The 16883-nt window shown below is 46.4% G+C and overlaps 3 protein-coding genes and 2 long non-coding RNA genes across 15 annotated transcripts; 4 read left to right on the top strand and 1 right to left on the bottom strand.

Annotated features, from left to right (window-relative positions):
• The first annotated feature begins 461 nt into the window (after window positions 1–461).
• LOC109759226 (uncharacterized) lies at window positions 462–857 on the top strand. The gene has a single exon (XM_020318050.1). It carries the CDS (start codon window positions 462–464, stop codon window positions 855–857), a length of 396 nt encoding a protein of 131 aa, XP_020173639.1.
• A 3143-nt stretch (window positions 858–4000) lies between these two features.
• LOC120961920 (protein FAR1-RELATED SEQUENCE 5) lies at window positions 4001–11483 on the top strand. Of its 11 annotated transcripts, none has more exons than XM_073508862.1 (11): window positions 4010–4217; window positions 4325–4522; window positions 5392–5564; window positions 6646–6815; window positions 6914–7844; window positions 7934–8212; window positions 8299–8563; window positions 8653–9343; window positions 9420–9877; window positions 9974–10261; window positions 10403–11483. In XM_073508862.1, exons 5-11 carry the CDS (start codon window positions 7816–7818, stop codon window positions 11297–11299), a joined length of 2907 nt encoding a protein of 968 aa, XP_073364963.1. In that variant the 5' UTR covers window positions 4010–4217; window positions 4325–4522; window positions 5392–5564; window positions 6646–6815; window positions 6914–7815; the 3' UTR covers window positions 11300–11483. The 11 variants fall into 11 exon arrangements, with proteins under 11 accessions (XP_073364959.1, XP_045089131.1, XP_040255421.1 ...); XM_073508860.1 differs by having other exon boundaries at window positions 4109–4238; window positions 4318–4522; XM_073508858.1 differs by having other exon boundaries at window positions 4001–4522; window positions 6633–6815.
• Window positions 4579–6500, bottom strand: LOC109759224 (uncharacterized). Its single transcript, XR_002232024.3, has 4 exons — window positions 6328–6500; window positions 4994–5083; window positions 4797–4879; window positions 4579–4696 (listed from the first exon to the last, which is right to left on the bottom strand). It is a non-coding gene; the product is annotated as an uncharacterized lncRNA (long non-coding RNA).
• LOC109759223 (uncharacterized) lies at window positions 11468–12405 on the top strand. Its single transcript, XM_040399489.3, has 3 exons — window positions 11468–11746; window positions 11833–11901; window positions 11993–12405. The coding sequence occupies exons 1-3, from the start codon at window positions 11690–11692 to the stop codon at window positions 12245–12247; spliced, it is 381 nt and encodes a 126-aa protein (XP_040255423.1). The 5' UTR covers window positions 11468–11689; the 3' UTR covers window positions 12248–12405.
• A 3099-nt stretch (window positions 12406–15504) lies between these two features.
• Window positions 15505–16089, top strand: LOC120974641 (uncharacterized). The gene is made up of 3 exons (XR_006671086.2): window positions 15505–15613; window positions 15691–15756; window positions 15837–16089. It is a non-coding gene; the product is annotated as an uncharacterized lncRNA (long non-coding RNA).
• The last annotated feature ends 794 nt before the right edge of the window (window positions 16090–16883 follow it).

Raw genomic sequence — 16883 nt, 5'->3', positions numbered from 1 at the left:
CCAGGAGCGTGGCCCATTGGTCCCGGTTTGTCCCACCAACCGGGACCAAAGGGTCCGGACGAACCGGGACCAATGCCCCCACGAGGCCCGGCAGGCCCCTGGCCGCACAAACCGGGACTAATGTGAATATTGCCCTGTGACCAAAGCCCAGTTTTCTACTAGTGTACCATCCGCTACTGCTATACTACCATGTCTGGCACTTGTTAGATGAATTGCCGGAGCTAAAAAAGGTGTTCCTTCTTCTTTCTAGTAATGGATTCCGATTTGGAGTACATATATGAGCACTATGTTGAGTCGTCCGAAGGCTCGTCCGACAAGGAAGAGTACTCGGATGACACGACGATGATGCAGGCGGCCTTGAAGACGCGGAGCGTGCGAAGGAGCACGTTCTCAATTTCAAGGGCTCGATCAAGAGTCATCGAGTGCTCAACCACAGCAGGACGCGCGGCCATTTGACACGGATGACCGACTACTTTGCCCCGAATGCACTTTTCACTGACCATTTTCGCCGACGTATTCGGATGCGCGAGACTGTCTTCGATCGTTTGTACCATGGTGTTCGGTCCTATGATGACTACTTCGTCTTGAAGAAGGACGACGTGGGAACGATTGGCTTCTCTAGTTACCAAGAGTGCACGGCCGCACTACGAATGCTTGCATATGGCATTGTTGCTGATTCATGGGACAAATACCTAGGAATATCTGAGAGCACATGCGGTGATGCCATGGTCAGATTTGCAACTGCCATGGTCGAGTTGTTCGGAGCTCAGTACCTAAAAGAACCAATTGTGGCAGACACCAAGACTCTTGGCAATCTCAGAAGCAAGAGGGTGGCCAGGTTTGCTTGGATTTCTTGACTGGATCATTGGAAATGGAAGAACTGTCCGAAGGCTTTACAAGGGCAATATCAGGGTCATGTTAAGAAGCCCACCATCATTCTGGAAGCAGTCGCATCACATGATCTATGAATTTGGCACACTTTCTTTGGCATGCCCGAGTCTCACAATGACATCAGTGTGTGCAACGAACACCGTTGTTTGCGAGGATGACTGAAGGAAAATCTCCTCCTTGTCACTATACTGTCAATGAACATGAGTACAACATGGGCTATTATTTGGTTGATGGTATCTATCCTCCGTGGGCTACGTTTGTCAGCACCATCTGTAACCCAATTGGCCAGAAAAAGGTCCACTTTGCCCAAAAACAAGAAGCAACTAAAAAGGATGTCGAGAGGGCATTTGGAGTTCTGCAGACCCGTTTCTAGGGCGAAGCCAACCAGCCCAGTCAAGCCTTTTTTCTAGACGTTGTGGCATCACTACACAGAAAAATGGAAAAACAAATATAAACTACCACATCACACTGGGTAGAACACAAAAAAAGAAAAATGCTCACATTTAAGTCATGCATGGTAGATTTGAGGATTAAAAGAAAACATAATAAATTTGTCATGGTACACTAAGAAAACATAGAAGAACAGAATAAAAAATGTATTTAAACTTGTTGTGGTCCGATAATTGAGTTGCCATGTTAACAAAGAAGAAGAAAAATGCCATGATAAAAATGCTATCTTTTTTCGAAAAGGAGGATGACCCTCGGCGTCTGCATCAATCGATGCACACAACCATCTTTATTATTATTCAACAAAGTCTGGCAACATGAATACATGCATCAACTCGAAGCCACCCATTCGACGAATAAAGTCGCAACACCTACACTCTTGATAATGTGTCTGAATCGCATGAACGCGCACCATCAAGTTTGTGAACATATTTCGGAATTTCGTGAATATTTTTTGAAATCATGACATTTTTCAAATTTGTGAATACTTTTTCTAAAAATTTGCAAACATTTTTCAAATTCGTGAACAGCTTTTACAGATTTGTGAACATTTTCCTAAATCGTGAACATTGTCTTAATTCATGATTTTTTTAATAAATTCATGAATGATTTTTTTTGAAATTCATGAACATTTTTAAATTGGGGAACATTTTCTGAACCAACGTATTTTTTATTTTTGAACAGTTTTCCAAATTCACGAACATTTTTTGTTTTGATGAACATTTTTAGAAACACATGAACATTTTTCGAATTCATGAACATTTTAAAATTCAGTGAACATTTTTTGAATCAATGAACGTTCTTTGTAATACATTAACATTTATTTGATTTTTGTGAACATTATCTAGGAATTCATGAACATTTTTGAATTCATGAATATTTCTTCGAATATGCGATTATTTTAACAAAAATCATGAACATTTTTTTCTCCAAAACTATGATTTTTTTTACTGAATATGTGACCATTTTTTCAAAAACAATAAATGTTTTTAATCCACGAAGCATTTTTTTGATTTCTTTAATAAAGTTTCAGAACTTACGGATATTTGGATTCTTTTAAATATCGAATTTATTTAAAGAATAAGAAACTGAAACATAAAAAAAGAAAGGGCAGAAAAAAGAAATTAAAAATTGGTGTACTAATTGTCCATAGTTTTATTCCAACTTCCACTATTTCAGGTGCTATACACCCATAAAGGTGTACTAATTGTCCATACTTAATGTGAGACATATGTAGTGTGCGAGAGAAGGACCCGAGGTTCATTAGGTTAATTGTTGTGACCGATTCCCTGACCGAGAACTGAAAGATGATTATAATTTTCTAAACCTTGGAATTTTCTCTCATTGTCAATCTTCTCGGAAAGCTCAATCAAATTACATCCTCCAAGGCGAGTGGCCGCATCCTCCACTACCTAAGAGGCGGTGGTTACGGCGGTGCCTCCGGCTCTCGGGCCATGGTGTCCGAGGCCGAGCGCGCGACACGGCAACATGCGAGGTACAACCGGCGCAATGCCGGTCGCCACCCCACGTTTGCCAAGACAGACGTGGCGCCGGGATGGGTCCGTAATGACACAGACCTCGCCGCGGCGTGGGCGCTTGACCGCTCCGTCACCACCGCAGAGACGGCCGCCAGGCGCCACCGCCATGTTGACGGCGAGCTTGCTAAGATCGGCAAGGAGTGGTCGCTTAGCGACTGCTCCGCCAACGCCGGCAGGGTGCCGCCAGCGCCTTCGGCAGTGGCCAAGGCGACCCTTCGCATCGCGCAACAGGAGGCGGAGTAGCTCCTCCACGTGCATCAGTCACGACGACACCGCCGCCGCCGACGGCACGTATGCCGATGGCGGTGCGACAGGACAGGGCGGCCAAGCTTAGGAGGTGCTCATCCGATATAGGGTTTAGTGTTTTTCTAATAGTTTTTTTAGTAGAATAGTCGAAATATCATCCGTTTATGTAAATTATATTCGAATTTGAATGAAATCTGCCCAGCTTAATCGAATTTCATGAAGTTAGTTCGAATTGTTGGTCGGACGTATGCGGTTAGCGTTGAATGTCGGCCTCCCGCATCCATGTCCGCGGACTGGCCCCCCCTGTCTGCGGACGGACGCGGGAGAAAATTTGCGGGTTGTCGTTGGAGATGCCCTTATGCTCAAATCTGATTCTAATTGAATGAGTGCATGCCTAGTCATCGAAATTTTTAACCTGGATGTTATCTTAGCTCCTACATGTCATATTTCACCCATATCTTATATCCTAATTTTTTTGAATTAGTTATGGTATTTGAATCAGGTGATTTTGTTCAAATTCAAGAAAATGGCAGAACTGCAATATATTTGTTCAGTGATGATTCCCTTATTCAAAGTTCATGAAAACTTATAAATGGAGGTCATATGTTATTTACAAGCTCTAGTAAACATTTCATGAGCAGTGGAATTTTATATCAGCTATTTATAGTTCAAATTCAAAGTTGGGGCAGATTTGAATTCCAATTGAAAAAAGGGCAGTCAAATACTCTCCGAAAACTCTTGGAAACTTTATTTTGATTTTCTTTCAACCCCTCCTTTGCCACTGACCAGTGGGTCTGGATCAGTCCAGCACCGCAAGGGACACGCGCCCGCCTCCTACCCGGTTGTCTCTTCATCTTGCCCCCCCCCCCCCCCCCCCCAGAGTCGGTCTGGATCAGTCCAGGGACACGCGCCCCCCCCCCCCCCCCCCCCCCCCCCCCCCCCGGTACCTCACTCAGGATCCCCTTTCTCGTCAAGCTCGCCGGCCACGCCGCCGCTCGCCGTTGCAACGCCAGCCGCAGGGACCGGCGGGATCCGCCAGCCGTCGGTCCGGATCGACGTCCACGCCTCCGGCTCCGACGCCTGCTAGACACCGCCGTGAACTACCTCGTTTCTCCAGTGCATTTTTTCTCCTTGGTAGTTTCCCTAGCTCCATTGTTGCTCCTGCCGTCCCTTTAATGGTGATTCCCGGCGCCAGCGTGCAGGAACCTCTTGAACCAAGGCTGCCTTTCTCGGTTCCATCGGCCGCCGTTGCGACGCCGCGGCGGTCATCCTCCTCCCCGAGCAACTACAGGGACCGTGACGGGCTCTGCGTCTGGACAACGGACTCGAAGCCGCGGGTCCCTCCTACTTCTTCCTCTCGCCTCCCTGATCCGTCCGACCCGGCCGCCATGAACAGCAAGGTGAGGAGTCGCCTCTGCCTGCTGCTGGCTGCTTGCTGCTACTGTTCGCTACTAGCTTTCTTTGTTCTTTGTTGTTGTTGCCGCTGCTGGCTGCTTGCTTTGCCGCTTGCTGATGCTGGTTGTTTTGCTTGCCGCTGCTGCTTGCCTTTGTGGCTTGCTGCTGCTGGCCTTGAGCTGCGGGTAGATGAGAGAAAGAAAGAAAGTTCTACATCTGTATGGGAGATGGGCGTATTTAGATTCTCCTCTGTAGAGAGAGATGATCATGTTTCACTACCGTTTAATTCACTTGCTCCTCACAGTTTCAGAATAAGGCTAGTCTTCCCAGTGCATAGAAGTTTCAGAAAAATGCTCAACCTGCTGAACTTGTAAAATCCATAAAAAAATCATTCTAGCTTCTGTTTGGAGTAGCACTGGTATGGAGTTGGATGATTTAAATTGTATTGTAGCAATAGAAAACGTGAACATACTTACCCCCTTAAGTTACAGCCGTGGCCCTCCTGTAGGTCTGGCCCCACATAACATATGTCCCTCCCTTTTCAAACAGCTAGCCGTCGAGCTGCACTGAGGGAAATTGTTTGATGAAAAGTATTTTTTGTAAAATCGTACCATATTCCGTAATTTCTGTAGTACTTTGGATAGCTAAAACTTAATGTTCGAAGGCATTTATCACTTTATGCCTTTCTGGTATCATTTTACCAATGTAAATGAAGAAGAAACTCAACACATCTTGCCTGCCATTTGCATGATTACCAAATGAATGTGCTTTATCTTGGCAAAAAAACAATGCTTATACCAATTATTTTGACCAGTTTTTTTTTCACAATATCTTGTTTTCCTTACAAGTATTTATTTTATTTATCATAATGCAGGACATTCATGAGGGTTTGAATTTTCTGCTGCTGACGATGAATCCTCCTTTGGAATCTTTTCAATGAAGTTTTCAAAAGATGGCCGTGAACTTGTTGTTGGAAACAGCAATGAGTCAATATGTATTTATGATCTTCGAGCAAACAAAGTGACAGAGCGAATTCATGCTCATGTGGTATGAAAGTCAAATGCACTCTTTCTTTTGTTGCTTCCATAACCTGTCCTTACAATGTACACAACACTGTTTGGTGATAGACATATCTTCTTAGGTCATATTCGGATGTACTTCTAAAATCATTTCAAGTATCTAATGTGAGCATTGGTACTGTTTGCATGCAAAGAAAATTAAAGAAAGAAGTTTGTTTGTAAGATTTTAGTCTGCTGCCAATAGAAATGCACTTACATTATTAGTAAAAAAAAGCACTTACATTGCATATTCTACATGCTTTTGTACTGCATCCTCTAATGGTTCGTTATGACTGAAGTAATCATCCACATGAAGCATGGTGTTGCTTTAGGCATAGCAGATTGAAGTAATGAACCACAGAACGCAATAGTTCTTGGTGGTGCTTTAAGCATAGCAGTTTGGATAGATACTCATAGCATGCTAGAAGTTGTGTCTTGTAGAGTACGGAACTGAAATAAAATTTGTCTTTGTAGGAGTCTCACAGTGTAGTGTAGTATCACAGAAACACCTAATGCCTCTAAGAGGTATTTCCAAACCAGAAGCAAAAAGGAAAATCTCAAACAGTTTGTGGCGTGCCAACACTATTCAAGGTGTTTGGCTTTTGTTCTTGAAAAAAAGGTGTTTGGCTTTCTGCATAATTGCAGAGTGATGGTATATGATGAAAGGAAACATTGTAAATGTTAGAACCACTAAGTCTGAAGTAGATTAGATGACAAGTAAATATATAAATATCAGTAAAACGAATCATTACGTCAGCTGAAGCAGCAACTGTGTTGGTAGTCTGTGCAGGCTGGAAGTTGTCTCCTTCGTGCCTGCAGTATTTGGCCTACGGATACATGAATAGATGTTTATGCAATTTGTTAGATCTTGTAAAAATTCACAACTTGCAGTATTTTTCATCTGTATTTAGTTTATTCCTCTTCCTCACGCTGAGCTTGGAGCCAAAGACCTCGTGTGCTGCCGTAGCTGGCCCCCTCTGCTGCATCAACCATCCACCATGGGAGATTGATTCCTTAATTAATCTGAAAAGAGTTGCTTGTATTGATGTACTGTTAGAACTTCATAACAGAGGAGATTGGAAGATGGAGAGAAAGGGACAAGGGAGAGGCGGCCCTCAGCCACGGCCGCCCACGCCCAGCCTCGATCCCCTCTGGATCGGGATCGGGAGAGCCAGCGCCCGATCCCTGCCTCGCCTCGCCACCTCGACGTCGGCGAGCCCTGCCAGAACCAGCTTCCCAGGCGCCGCCCTGCCTTCCTCCTCCTCCTCTCCTTCCTCTCGTTTTCCCCTTCCTCCACCCCGTGCTCTCTCTTATCTCTCTCTCTCTCTGTTCGAACAGGAGGTACCCAGCCGCCCCAGCTAGGCCAAGCCGAGTCTCGTTAACCTTCAGTTGAGATGTACGGCGGCGCAGAGGGGACGGCGAGGTCGCCGGCAAGTGCAACGATGACCGACTGGCGGAGGCTCTGGTCGAGCGGCGAGCGCGAGCCCTCCCGGGCGGCGCACAGCGAGGAGCTCGGGCGCGCGGAGGAGAGGAGGATCTGAGGCTTAACGGTGGTGCAGGGTGCTGCGCTCGCCGGCGTCGGCCGGCGCGGCACCGGATCGAGCGTCGCGCGGGGTGGGGCGCCTCCTTGCGGCTGGGAGCCTGGGATCGGGAGGCGAGGGAGAGAGAGGAGAGCCCGTCCTGGGCCGCGGGTTGAATACCGTAAAGTATAGGGATTTATTTGCAAAGTTGACGAACGAAACGTTTCTTCACTTTAAAAAGGAGTGCGGGTTGAACACGAAAAACTATAGGGACATTTCTGTAAAAACGCCGACGACGTACGACCAGAAGCAATAGGTGGTTCATTAGTAGGTAAAGATAAAGATAAAGATATTATAAGGGACGCGAATTTTGGGGACATGCCCCCACGCGAGGTCTTTATCTGGTGCGTCCGCAGCGCGTCGTGATCCCTAGCTAAATTAGCCTCTCCCACCACGCGCGAATACAGTACAGTGTTTTATTTTTTCGGAATGGGAATACGCCGGCTATACGCTCTCGTAAGTGGGCCGCGCGCATTTATTTTCGTACAAATACAACCTTTGTCCGTTAGTGGGGACACCGGTGCGCCGGTGGGGTAATAATTGCCCTGACGTTGGGTGCGTCGTCATTTAGCACGCAGGCTAACGCGTCCGTCGAGCTGTAGCACTGTACATCTTCTTGAAGTCTCACGCTCCTAGGGGCGCAAAGGTGGAGCAGACGCCATGGCTTCAGCAGAAACAGAGAAATCCAGGTTAGTCCATGAGGATCCATATGAATCCCGTTGGTTTTAGCAGAAGATAGTGCTAGGCGACCTCTAACAGAGCCCCATGTCTTCCATAGCATGTCTACTTTGGTGGCGGAAAGCAACGGATCTGTGTGCTCGGCAGTATCGTGGGGCATTTCTAATTACCCTGATTCGGCTGTTTTTGGCATCGATCCGGAGAGGCTGAGCGTCCTGCGAGAGGTTACCGAGGACGACCCCAGCGGCAGATTTGCGGATTTGTTGGATTCTGTCGACGTTATGACAGAAACAGACATCGCGGATCTAGATGGGAATAGGGCTTCGAGGATGGAGAATAGATATGTGGCCCTTGATGACAAAGTTGGGTGGGTTACAAGGTAATCACTTGCTACCAGCAGCTATCAATTTCCTCCGAGTCTGTTAGATTAATCATACACCCGCTCATTTTCGTAGCTGGTTTTAGGAACAGGAAGGTAGCAATGCCAGACGAGAGAGCAACAAGTGCTGAGAGGGTGATAGCCCTAGAAACAGCGCTCACGGGATTTGCTGAAAGGAAAACAGACACCGTAGTGACACCATCAGTTGGACTGACGTTCGACTCTATAATAGAGGCCTACGATTTTTACAATCTTTATTCCTGGGAGACAGGTTTTGGCATTAGATATGCAAAGAGCAGAACCAATGTAAAAGGCACGAGGTGCATGCAGGAGTTCGTGTGCTGCTGCTCGGTGAGTAACCACCATTTAGTTGATTCGTGCTATGTGGTAATAAGGCTCGGCCTGGACACTTACCATCTTTGATATCCGTGACAAAACAGGGCAAGCCAAAAGAGCCAAATTCAACATCATCACGGTGTCAATGCCAGGCCATGATAAGACTTTTGCGGACAGACGACGATGGATGGTACATCAACGAATTCAGGTCAAGCCACAATCACCAGATGTTAAACACATGTGCTGAAAAGCTCCATTTCCCTTCACATAGGCATATCGACAAATATACCAGAGAGCTAGTATCACAGCTTAGAGAGAACAATGTGAACCTGAGCAAAGTTTACAGTACTCTTGCAACTTTTTTTGGGAGGGTCGAAAATGTGCCGTTCACCAAAAGGTGCCTCAGGACATTATGTGGGAAGCTGAGCAGGGAGCAGGCCGATGACGATGTACGGAAGACGATGGCAATTTTTTCAGAGATGAAGGTCCAAGACAGCGAGTTCAGTTACAATGTGCAGGTAGATGATGAAAGTAGAATACGTACTCTCATGTGGACGAATGGACGTAGCAAAAAACAGTACCACCATTTTGGCGATGTGGTGACGTTCGACACCACATACAAGACTAATCTATACGATATGCCATTCGGTATTTTTGTTGGCGTGAACAACCACTTTCAAAGTGTGCTGTATGCTGGTGTGCTCATGCGAGATGAGACGGTCGACACTTTCAAATGGATTTTTGATGAGTTTGTGAAGATGATGGGAGGGAAAAGACCAATTACCATTTTAACAGGTAAAAAAATACATGTGCGTTCTCCACTTCAAGTTGTGTACAGATCTATGATTAACTTGTGTATCGTTCTGTGCAGACCAAGCGAGGGCGATGGAAGTCGCTATTGAGGACGTATATCCGGATGCAACACAGAGATGGTGCAAGTGGCACATCCTGAAGAAGGCCAAAGAGAGCCTGGGGTCTAATTACACCAAGAAATCTGATTTCAGGGCAGAATTCCACAAATTGGTTCACGAAATGCTGACTATAGAGGAGTTTGAGGACAGGTGGGCAGCGTTGCTTGAGAAGTATTCACTGACTAAGAACACGCACCTGACGCAAATTTACGAGACAAGGCAGAAATGGGCCAAGCCATACTTTGCAGGAAAATTCTGCGCAAGGCAAACCAGCACTGGGAGGAGTGAGAGCGCCAATCACATGTTGAAACAGTATGTGCCACCTTCTTGCTCAATGAATCTGTTTGTCAAGCAGTACAACAAGCTACAGTTTGACCGTGAACAAGAAGAGGGGTTCCAGGAAAAACGAACCAGGCTGGTATGATGTATTGCACAGACTCTCCGCACCCGTACCAAAATCTTGTTGGGGATTTATCTGACATAACTTTTCTCTCTTGTTATTGTTTTCTTGCAGAGTGGAGCTGTCTTGAAGGTCAACACCCCACTAGAAATGCACGCTAGCAAGGTGTACACCAGGAAGATGTTCGAGATTTTCGGGGGGATATTGTACGAATCCGGAAGCTATGATGTAGAAGAGATCATACCAAAACAGAAATACATAGTGACACACGTGAAGGCTGAAAAGCGAGAGAAATGGTTCAAATGCCGCTACGAGGTCAATGTGTCTGATAATTTGGGGTATTTCTCCTGCATATGCGGCCTGTTCGAGCACATGGGGATGGTTTGCTGTCACTCGCTGCAGGTTAGTGAGGTTGCAATGCCACGCGTAGGGGGGTTTGGTCTCACCTCTGATATATGATAAAAAAGGGAAACCTCATACTTACGTTTCTTCTGTTGTTCTGTCATGCGTATGTAGCCTCCTGATATAATATGTTCTTCATAGGTCATGAATGTGCTCCGGCTTAAGGAGATTCCACCCAGACACATCCTGAAGAGATGGAGCATACACGGGAGAGACAATCTGCCAGATCATCTAAAACATTACCAACAGGACATGGGGCCGCCGGACGCACCCACTTATAGACATTCTGCTTTGTACATCACTGCTCTGGAAGTGGTTAAAATGGGTGATAGAAACCTAGAATCATACAAATTCATGTTGGATGGATTGGTGGATCTGAGGGAGAGAGGAGCAAAAATTAGCGCACCAAATGATGGCCTAGGCATTGCGGAGCAGCAGGTTTCGAACACCGGAGTTGCGGGTGGTTCGAACGGGAAAACTAAATCTTGTAAGGCGGCGTGCTCTGTAAGGAGTGTAGAAGGGAATCACTTGTCCGCCGGAGGAGCAACATCGGTGTCGGTTCATCCACCTGCAAGCCAGGGTGAGGGGAGGACAAAATCCCAAGACATGGCATCAGAAGGATCTTGTCCCAATGCAAATAGCTACAATTCAGACTATTCTGAAACTGCATCAAGGCTGGATGTCAATGTGGGCGATAGTATGCTTGCGCCGGAAAGGGAGAAGAAACGTGGCAGGCCAACGACAAGCAGGGACAAGGCTCCGTATGAGAAGGGGAGCAACAAAAGATCAAGGTTTTGTTCTATTTGCAGGGGCAAAGGACACAAGTCAAGCACCTGCCCTGACCGTGGTGACGCCCCTAAAAAGGAAAGGAAAGTGGGCACATGCAGCAAGTGTGGGTTGCCTAAAAAGGAAAGGAAAGTGGGCACATGCAGCAAGTGTGGGTTGCCTGGGCATAGGAAAACTACGTGCAGCAAGCCACTGGTGTCCTCGATGCCTGGCGTTCCTCCGGCTCATTCGTTTCCAGGAACGTTTGTCTGAACTTGTGGCATGTATTTGGCTGTTGTCTTGCCTGGGCATAGGAAAACTACGTGCAGTAAGCCACTGGTGTACTCGATGCCTGGCGTTCCTCCGTCTAATTAGTTTGCATGAACGTTTGTCTAAACTTGTGTCATGTATTTGGCTGTTGCCTTAATAAATGTTTTCGAACTGTGTTGGACGGCTAGTTGGGCACAGGTAAAGCAGCTCTGTCACTTGGTGCGCCCTGGGTGATTTTGAAAACGCCGTTTATGCGCGCGTCAGGGCGCAGAAGTAAATGAAGCATTCAAGGTGCCTGCTGTGTGGGGTCTGACATTTTCAAATTTCAACCATATCCGTCCACGAGCCTATATATACACCTCCTGCATGTGCTAGAGGGGCACACCAAGCATCATGTCGAGCTCGTCTTCAGCTGGTTCAGACAACAGAGGTAGCACCGAAACAATTCAGGTGCTCGCTTGCATCTTCCTTGTTTCTTTCAGCGCCAACCTTTGGTTCCCCCCTCCTCATGCCTTTGTGTTTTTTCATGTATACAGCGCGAGGTGCGTGCCGTTAGTACAGAAGGACAGCTTGCGCGACAGGGTGTTGCTCCACCTCAGAACGATGTAAGCTTCCCGCTGGTTGCATTTTCATTGAACATACCGCTCCAGTTCATGAACTCTCACTAATGGAATGCGATAAAACGATTGGTTTCAGTGTAAAGCGCGTCGCGGAGACATCGGAGGTGAGACTGAAGAAGGCGTGGCAGCCGAAAATGCAGAAGTTTACGATTTAACTGAAGGGTGGGGCGAGAACGACCCTGCTGAATGTGAAGAGTTGCTGCAGGAGATAGAACCTGAACCTGCTGGGCATCGACTGTTCCACGCTGTAGCATACACGTGCGCGTGGGCTTCATGGGACGACGACGATGAGGTCGACAGCGTTGCATGTAAAAGGCCGAAACTGTGTTAAGGCCCAATGGGCCTGCGGTGGGAACCGGTTTGCATGTGCCCAGGTGTATGCCGCTTCTGTTGCTAAAAAAAAGGTGTATGCCGCTTGTAAGAGCTGGGAATAAAATGATGTTACCCGTTAGCCTGGACTCTAAATCACATCCCGAGCTATTTTATGAATGAGAGTGTGGTGATATATTAGACATGGTAATAATTAGCAAAGTGGTAAGGATTAGGAATGCAAGCGTGTTGCATGCATGTTGATGTTGAGGCTTTCAAGAAAAGAAGGTAGGATTTTGTCCACGGCAAAATGTGTTGTTTTCAAGATCCTAGACAAATCGGTGATTTTGTAAGTTTTCAAAAACCAAACGAGGGGCACTTGGCTTACAAGATGGCTCTAATTATAACAAAATTGGGCGGTAAACCCGCGGGTTCTACAAATAAATCACATTATAAGAATTAGGAATGCAAGCGAGGGACATGCATTGTCATGTTTTCAAGAAAAACAACCAAAAAGTTTTTTTGAAGTTTTCAAAAACAAAATACATTTTCATTTTTTCTCTCTCCAAACATTAGTTCGTTATACGAATTAGGAAGGCAAGTGCGGAACACGCGCCGTGATGTTTTCAAGAACACAAACCAAGAAGGATGTTTGATGTTTTGAAAAACAAAATACACCATAGCTTTTTGTCATACCAAAAAAAGTTGTTGTTTGAGGGCATCGTCTTCTGAGGAGGATAGCTTTGACGCTTGTAAGAGTCTGGAATAAAAGAATGTTAGCCTGGACTCTAAATCACATCCCGAGCTATTTTTTGAATGAGAGTGTGGTGATATATTAGACATGGTAATAATTAGCAAAAATCTCATGTTAAGTATTAGGAATGCAAGTGTGTTGCATGCATGTTGAGGCTTTCAGGAAAAAAAGTAGGATTTTGTCCATGGCAAAATGCTGCTCCCCGGTGTTGTTTTCAAGGTCCTAGACAAAATCGATGATTTTTTAAGTTTTCAAAAACCAAACGAGGGGCACTTGGCTTACAAGATGGCTCTAACTATAAAAAAAAAGGATAGTAAACCGCCATTTGGTTCTACAAATAAATCATATTATAAGAATTAGGAATGCAAGCGACGGACATGCATCGTCATGTTTTCAAGAAAAACAACCAGAAAGGTTTTTTGAAGCTTTCAAAAACCAAATACATTTTCATTTTTTCTCTCTCCAAACATTAGTTGGTTTTTTCAAGATCCTAGAGAAAAGAGGAATGTTGAAATTTTCAAAAACCAAACGAAGGGCAGTTGGCGTACAACATAGGTATAATTATATAAAATGTTGAAGGTAAACCTCTTGTAATGGGTAGTGTCCCGTAAAATGAAGAAAACAAAAAATCTATCCTACTATCGGATTCTCATATATCTACAAATGAAAAAAAACTATTTATATATCACCCTCCGGCACGGAACAAAAAGGCCCGATAGAAAAAGTACGTTTTTCTTGCACCACCACACCACCACACGAATAAACGTTGGTCAAGCCTGAACAGTGCTTCGCCATGGGGGGGTGGGATCGTGCGCTCCGATCGCGTGAGCTGCCTCCGTCAGCAGAACAGTGGCTTTGGTTATTAAAAAACGAGCGGGGGTACGGGGGTTGATGGGTGTCTATGCTTCGTCCGACTCGCTGTGTCTTGGGCTGCATACCAATTTAGTTTCCGGTTGTCATCTTGCGGTCGATCGGTCGATGGGTTGTTTCCGTTCATAAAGATACGTCGAACTGTATAGCTCTGCGGGAATTGATTAGAGCGATTTACCCGTAATTGTTTTTTTAAATAACGATTGGTGGGAACGTTTTTCAAACTGGCAGGAGCGGTGCTAAATGCGTGCATGTGTGGCCGGATCACGTGTGGCCGCGTGTGTAGTGGCCCTGGAGAGCCCGCTGCGTGCTTGCAAAGGATTCTTCGTACCGAGCGTGTAGTTTGTTTAATACATAGACACGGTACGCTAGGAGATCCCGGCTGGATAGAGGAGGTACCGCGCCTTGAAGACATGATCGGCAAGCGCGCACAGGCCATCATCACGCTTTGCCGCCGTGGCTGTCCGATTTGACGCGAGTGTACAGAGCTGTTTAGTCAGCCATTACTATTGTGTACTCTCCCCCTCCCCTCTGCGTGCATAAGAAAGAGGTCGCCCGAGGACGAGTCGTCTCAGGGACGCCATTCGTCTATCCAAGAACCAGAGCACTCCACCACTGCCCCATCTCTGCTTCTGGAGGGAGCGGTTCGCCGGACCGGCGGCCGACGACGAGGTGGGCACCTATCCCCTTGCTCGATGTAATGCTTTCTCGCACGTATTGGATGCATACTGATGGAGCGTTCTTTGTTCTTGACCCTTTTTTCCTTTCTTCGTTCCTGGTTGTTGGAGGTTAGATGTCTAGCCGTCCACGTTGTAGCCAGGTTTATGAGTCTAGGAAGAAAGGCCTTTACCCAAGAAGCGCAGTAGACAGTTCTTTCGCTTCAAAGGATGTGTACGAGGTGGCTGCTCTTTTTAGTGATGCACAGAGAGATGCAGTAGGCGAGATTGGCCTCGTGGGGATGCTAGAAGTAGCCAACATAACTCATGTGGATCGGGAGTACTGCTGGAGTTTATTCCTAGATGTAGACCTTAAGCGTGGTGCGCTCAAGATAGATGATGATGTTTATGTCACATTCAACGAGGTTGACATCCACAACATCTTAGGGATTGCACTAGGTGGAGACATATTAATAGAAAAAAGAAATGTTCCGCCTTCACCAGCACAGGTAACGCAGATCAGAGAGTACCTAGGGTTGTGCCCGTCGAGCTTTTACGTAACCATAGGCGACATTAGGTGGGCTTTGAAGAAGCCATGCCAAAACCCATTCTCTGAAGCCGATAAGATCAGGACCCAGGTTGGTTTTGCAATGCTTTGCATGGCAAGTTGTTTCAGTCCTAGGGAGAATAGGCAAACTGTCCCAACGGAGGCGTATGCTATTTGCATGGACCCGGCTAACCTGCACAGGGTGAACTGGGGTAGATACGTGCATTCTGAGCTCATCGGCGGAGCCGAGAAGGTACATGAAATACACAGGGAAGGGAAGAGGCCGCAGCTGTACGGGTGCCCACTAGTGTTGCAGGTGAGGCGTTTGTTTCCATCGTCCATAGGCCTCTAATTTTCGTTTGTTCAGACTTTGATCTAAAACAAGTCGGGTTGTTTCGGTGGCAGGCATTGCGTTTCGACTCTGTCGACACTGGTACAGCTGTCAAGCCTGAACCGCTTGTGCGTCCCAGAATAAAGTTCTACACTGCCTTTATTTTGTCAAGACTGATACACAAAGATACCGTCGTTGGTAGCGTTCCGAAGAGATACGGTGTGATGAAGGTGAGGACAGGCCTCCATCGCAAGTTTAATTATTTTTGCGCACGGCCCTTGTTCTGACACATGCATCCATGCAACAGGCCAGGCGTATGGCAGACCAAAGCTTGCCATGGAACGGCCAAAATCTTAGGAGCAAAATCCAGGAGGTGATTTCGTTAAAACAAGTTTTCTTTTTTTAAGGCACCTGCATGAGTGACGCGCACTAAGCATTTGTATTGTGTTTCAGGCCAAGGCTTTCATAGATAGATCGCTGAAAGAGCACGCACTGGCTAGTGCTGAGCGCAATACCTTGTTCTTTCGTAAGTTAAGTGCACTTAACGACGGAACAATCGCCTGCATGAACGAAAACATGCACAGAGAGATTGAAAAGCACCTTGCTTGCTTGTAGCGGGGCAGGTAGCGCGTGCGCTCTGGCGCGCGGGATCAGAAAACCATGGCGTTGAGACTTTGACAAATCAAAGCAGACAGTCTTTATTATATATTACACTGCCCTAAAACGGTTTTGGTTGACCATTACAAGCATTACAGTACATAGATAATTGTTTTACACTCCATGGCGTGGGATTGGATGCAAACTAGACACATTACACGTACTAAGCTGGGATGATTAGGCTGCATGCTTCGGCCCTTCTGTTTATTTAATATGGGAGGGCAGCACGCGTAACTAGTGCTCTGGGGCGGGCCATGAGGTGATTAGGCTGGTGATGCTATCCGGCAGGGTGGCGATGTTGCCCTTCATTTCAACGAGCTCGGTCAGAATCTCCTGCCGCTCTCCTAAGATGGAACCCTGCATGGTTGACAATGATTGCAGTACATAGATAAATGTTAGATTCTCGGGTCGCCCGTGCAACGGTCGCAAATCCTAAACGCACCCAAATCCAAAACGCACCTGTGACATATCCGCGAGAACCTGTCTGCCATCGAAGTGTTTTGCCACGCGGACAACCCAAATCCCGGTATCCTTCCTGCGATTGGATTAATATAATTTAATAATAGATTGTGCGTAAAACAGTTAAGCGATAAAGGGAACTTACTGCTTGACTGTGGTAGGCGAAGTGACGTGGAAGATTTTCTCCCATCTAATGCAATCCCCATGCCAGTTGTTGAAGAGCTTGTAAATCGTGGTGAAGAGCGCCACGTGGAGCTTGTCGGCAACGGCTTCCAGGAGGTCCCTGCGACGTTGTGTGGTGCAGCTCCCGTATGAAGGGTCAAAAATATTGATATTCTTGCACTTCATATCCCAGTTGTACAGGCACCATCCAAAGTCGAAAAT

Source organism: Aegilops tauschii, chromosome 2 (genome assembly GCF_002575655.3).
Source record: "Aegilops tauschii subsp. strangulata cultivar AL8/78 chromosome 2, Aet v6.0, whole genome shotgun sequence".
NCBI lineage: Eukaryota > Viridiplantae > Streptophyta > Magnoliopsida > Poales > Poaceae > Aegilops > Aegilops tauschii.
The sequence above is the reverse complement of the archived record's forward strand: the minus strand, read 5'-3'. Positions and strand labels throughout refer to the sequence as shown.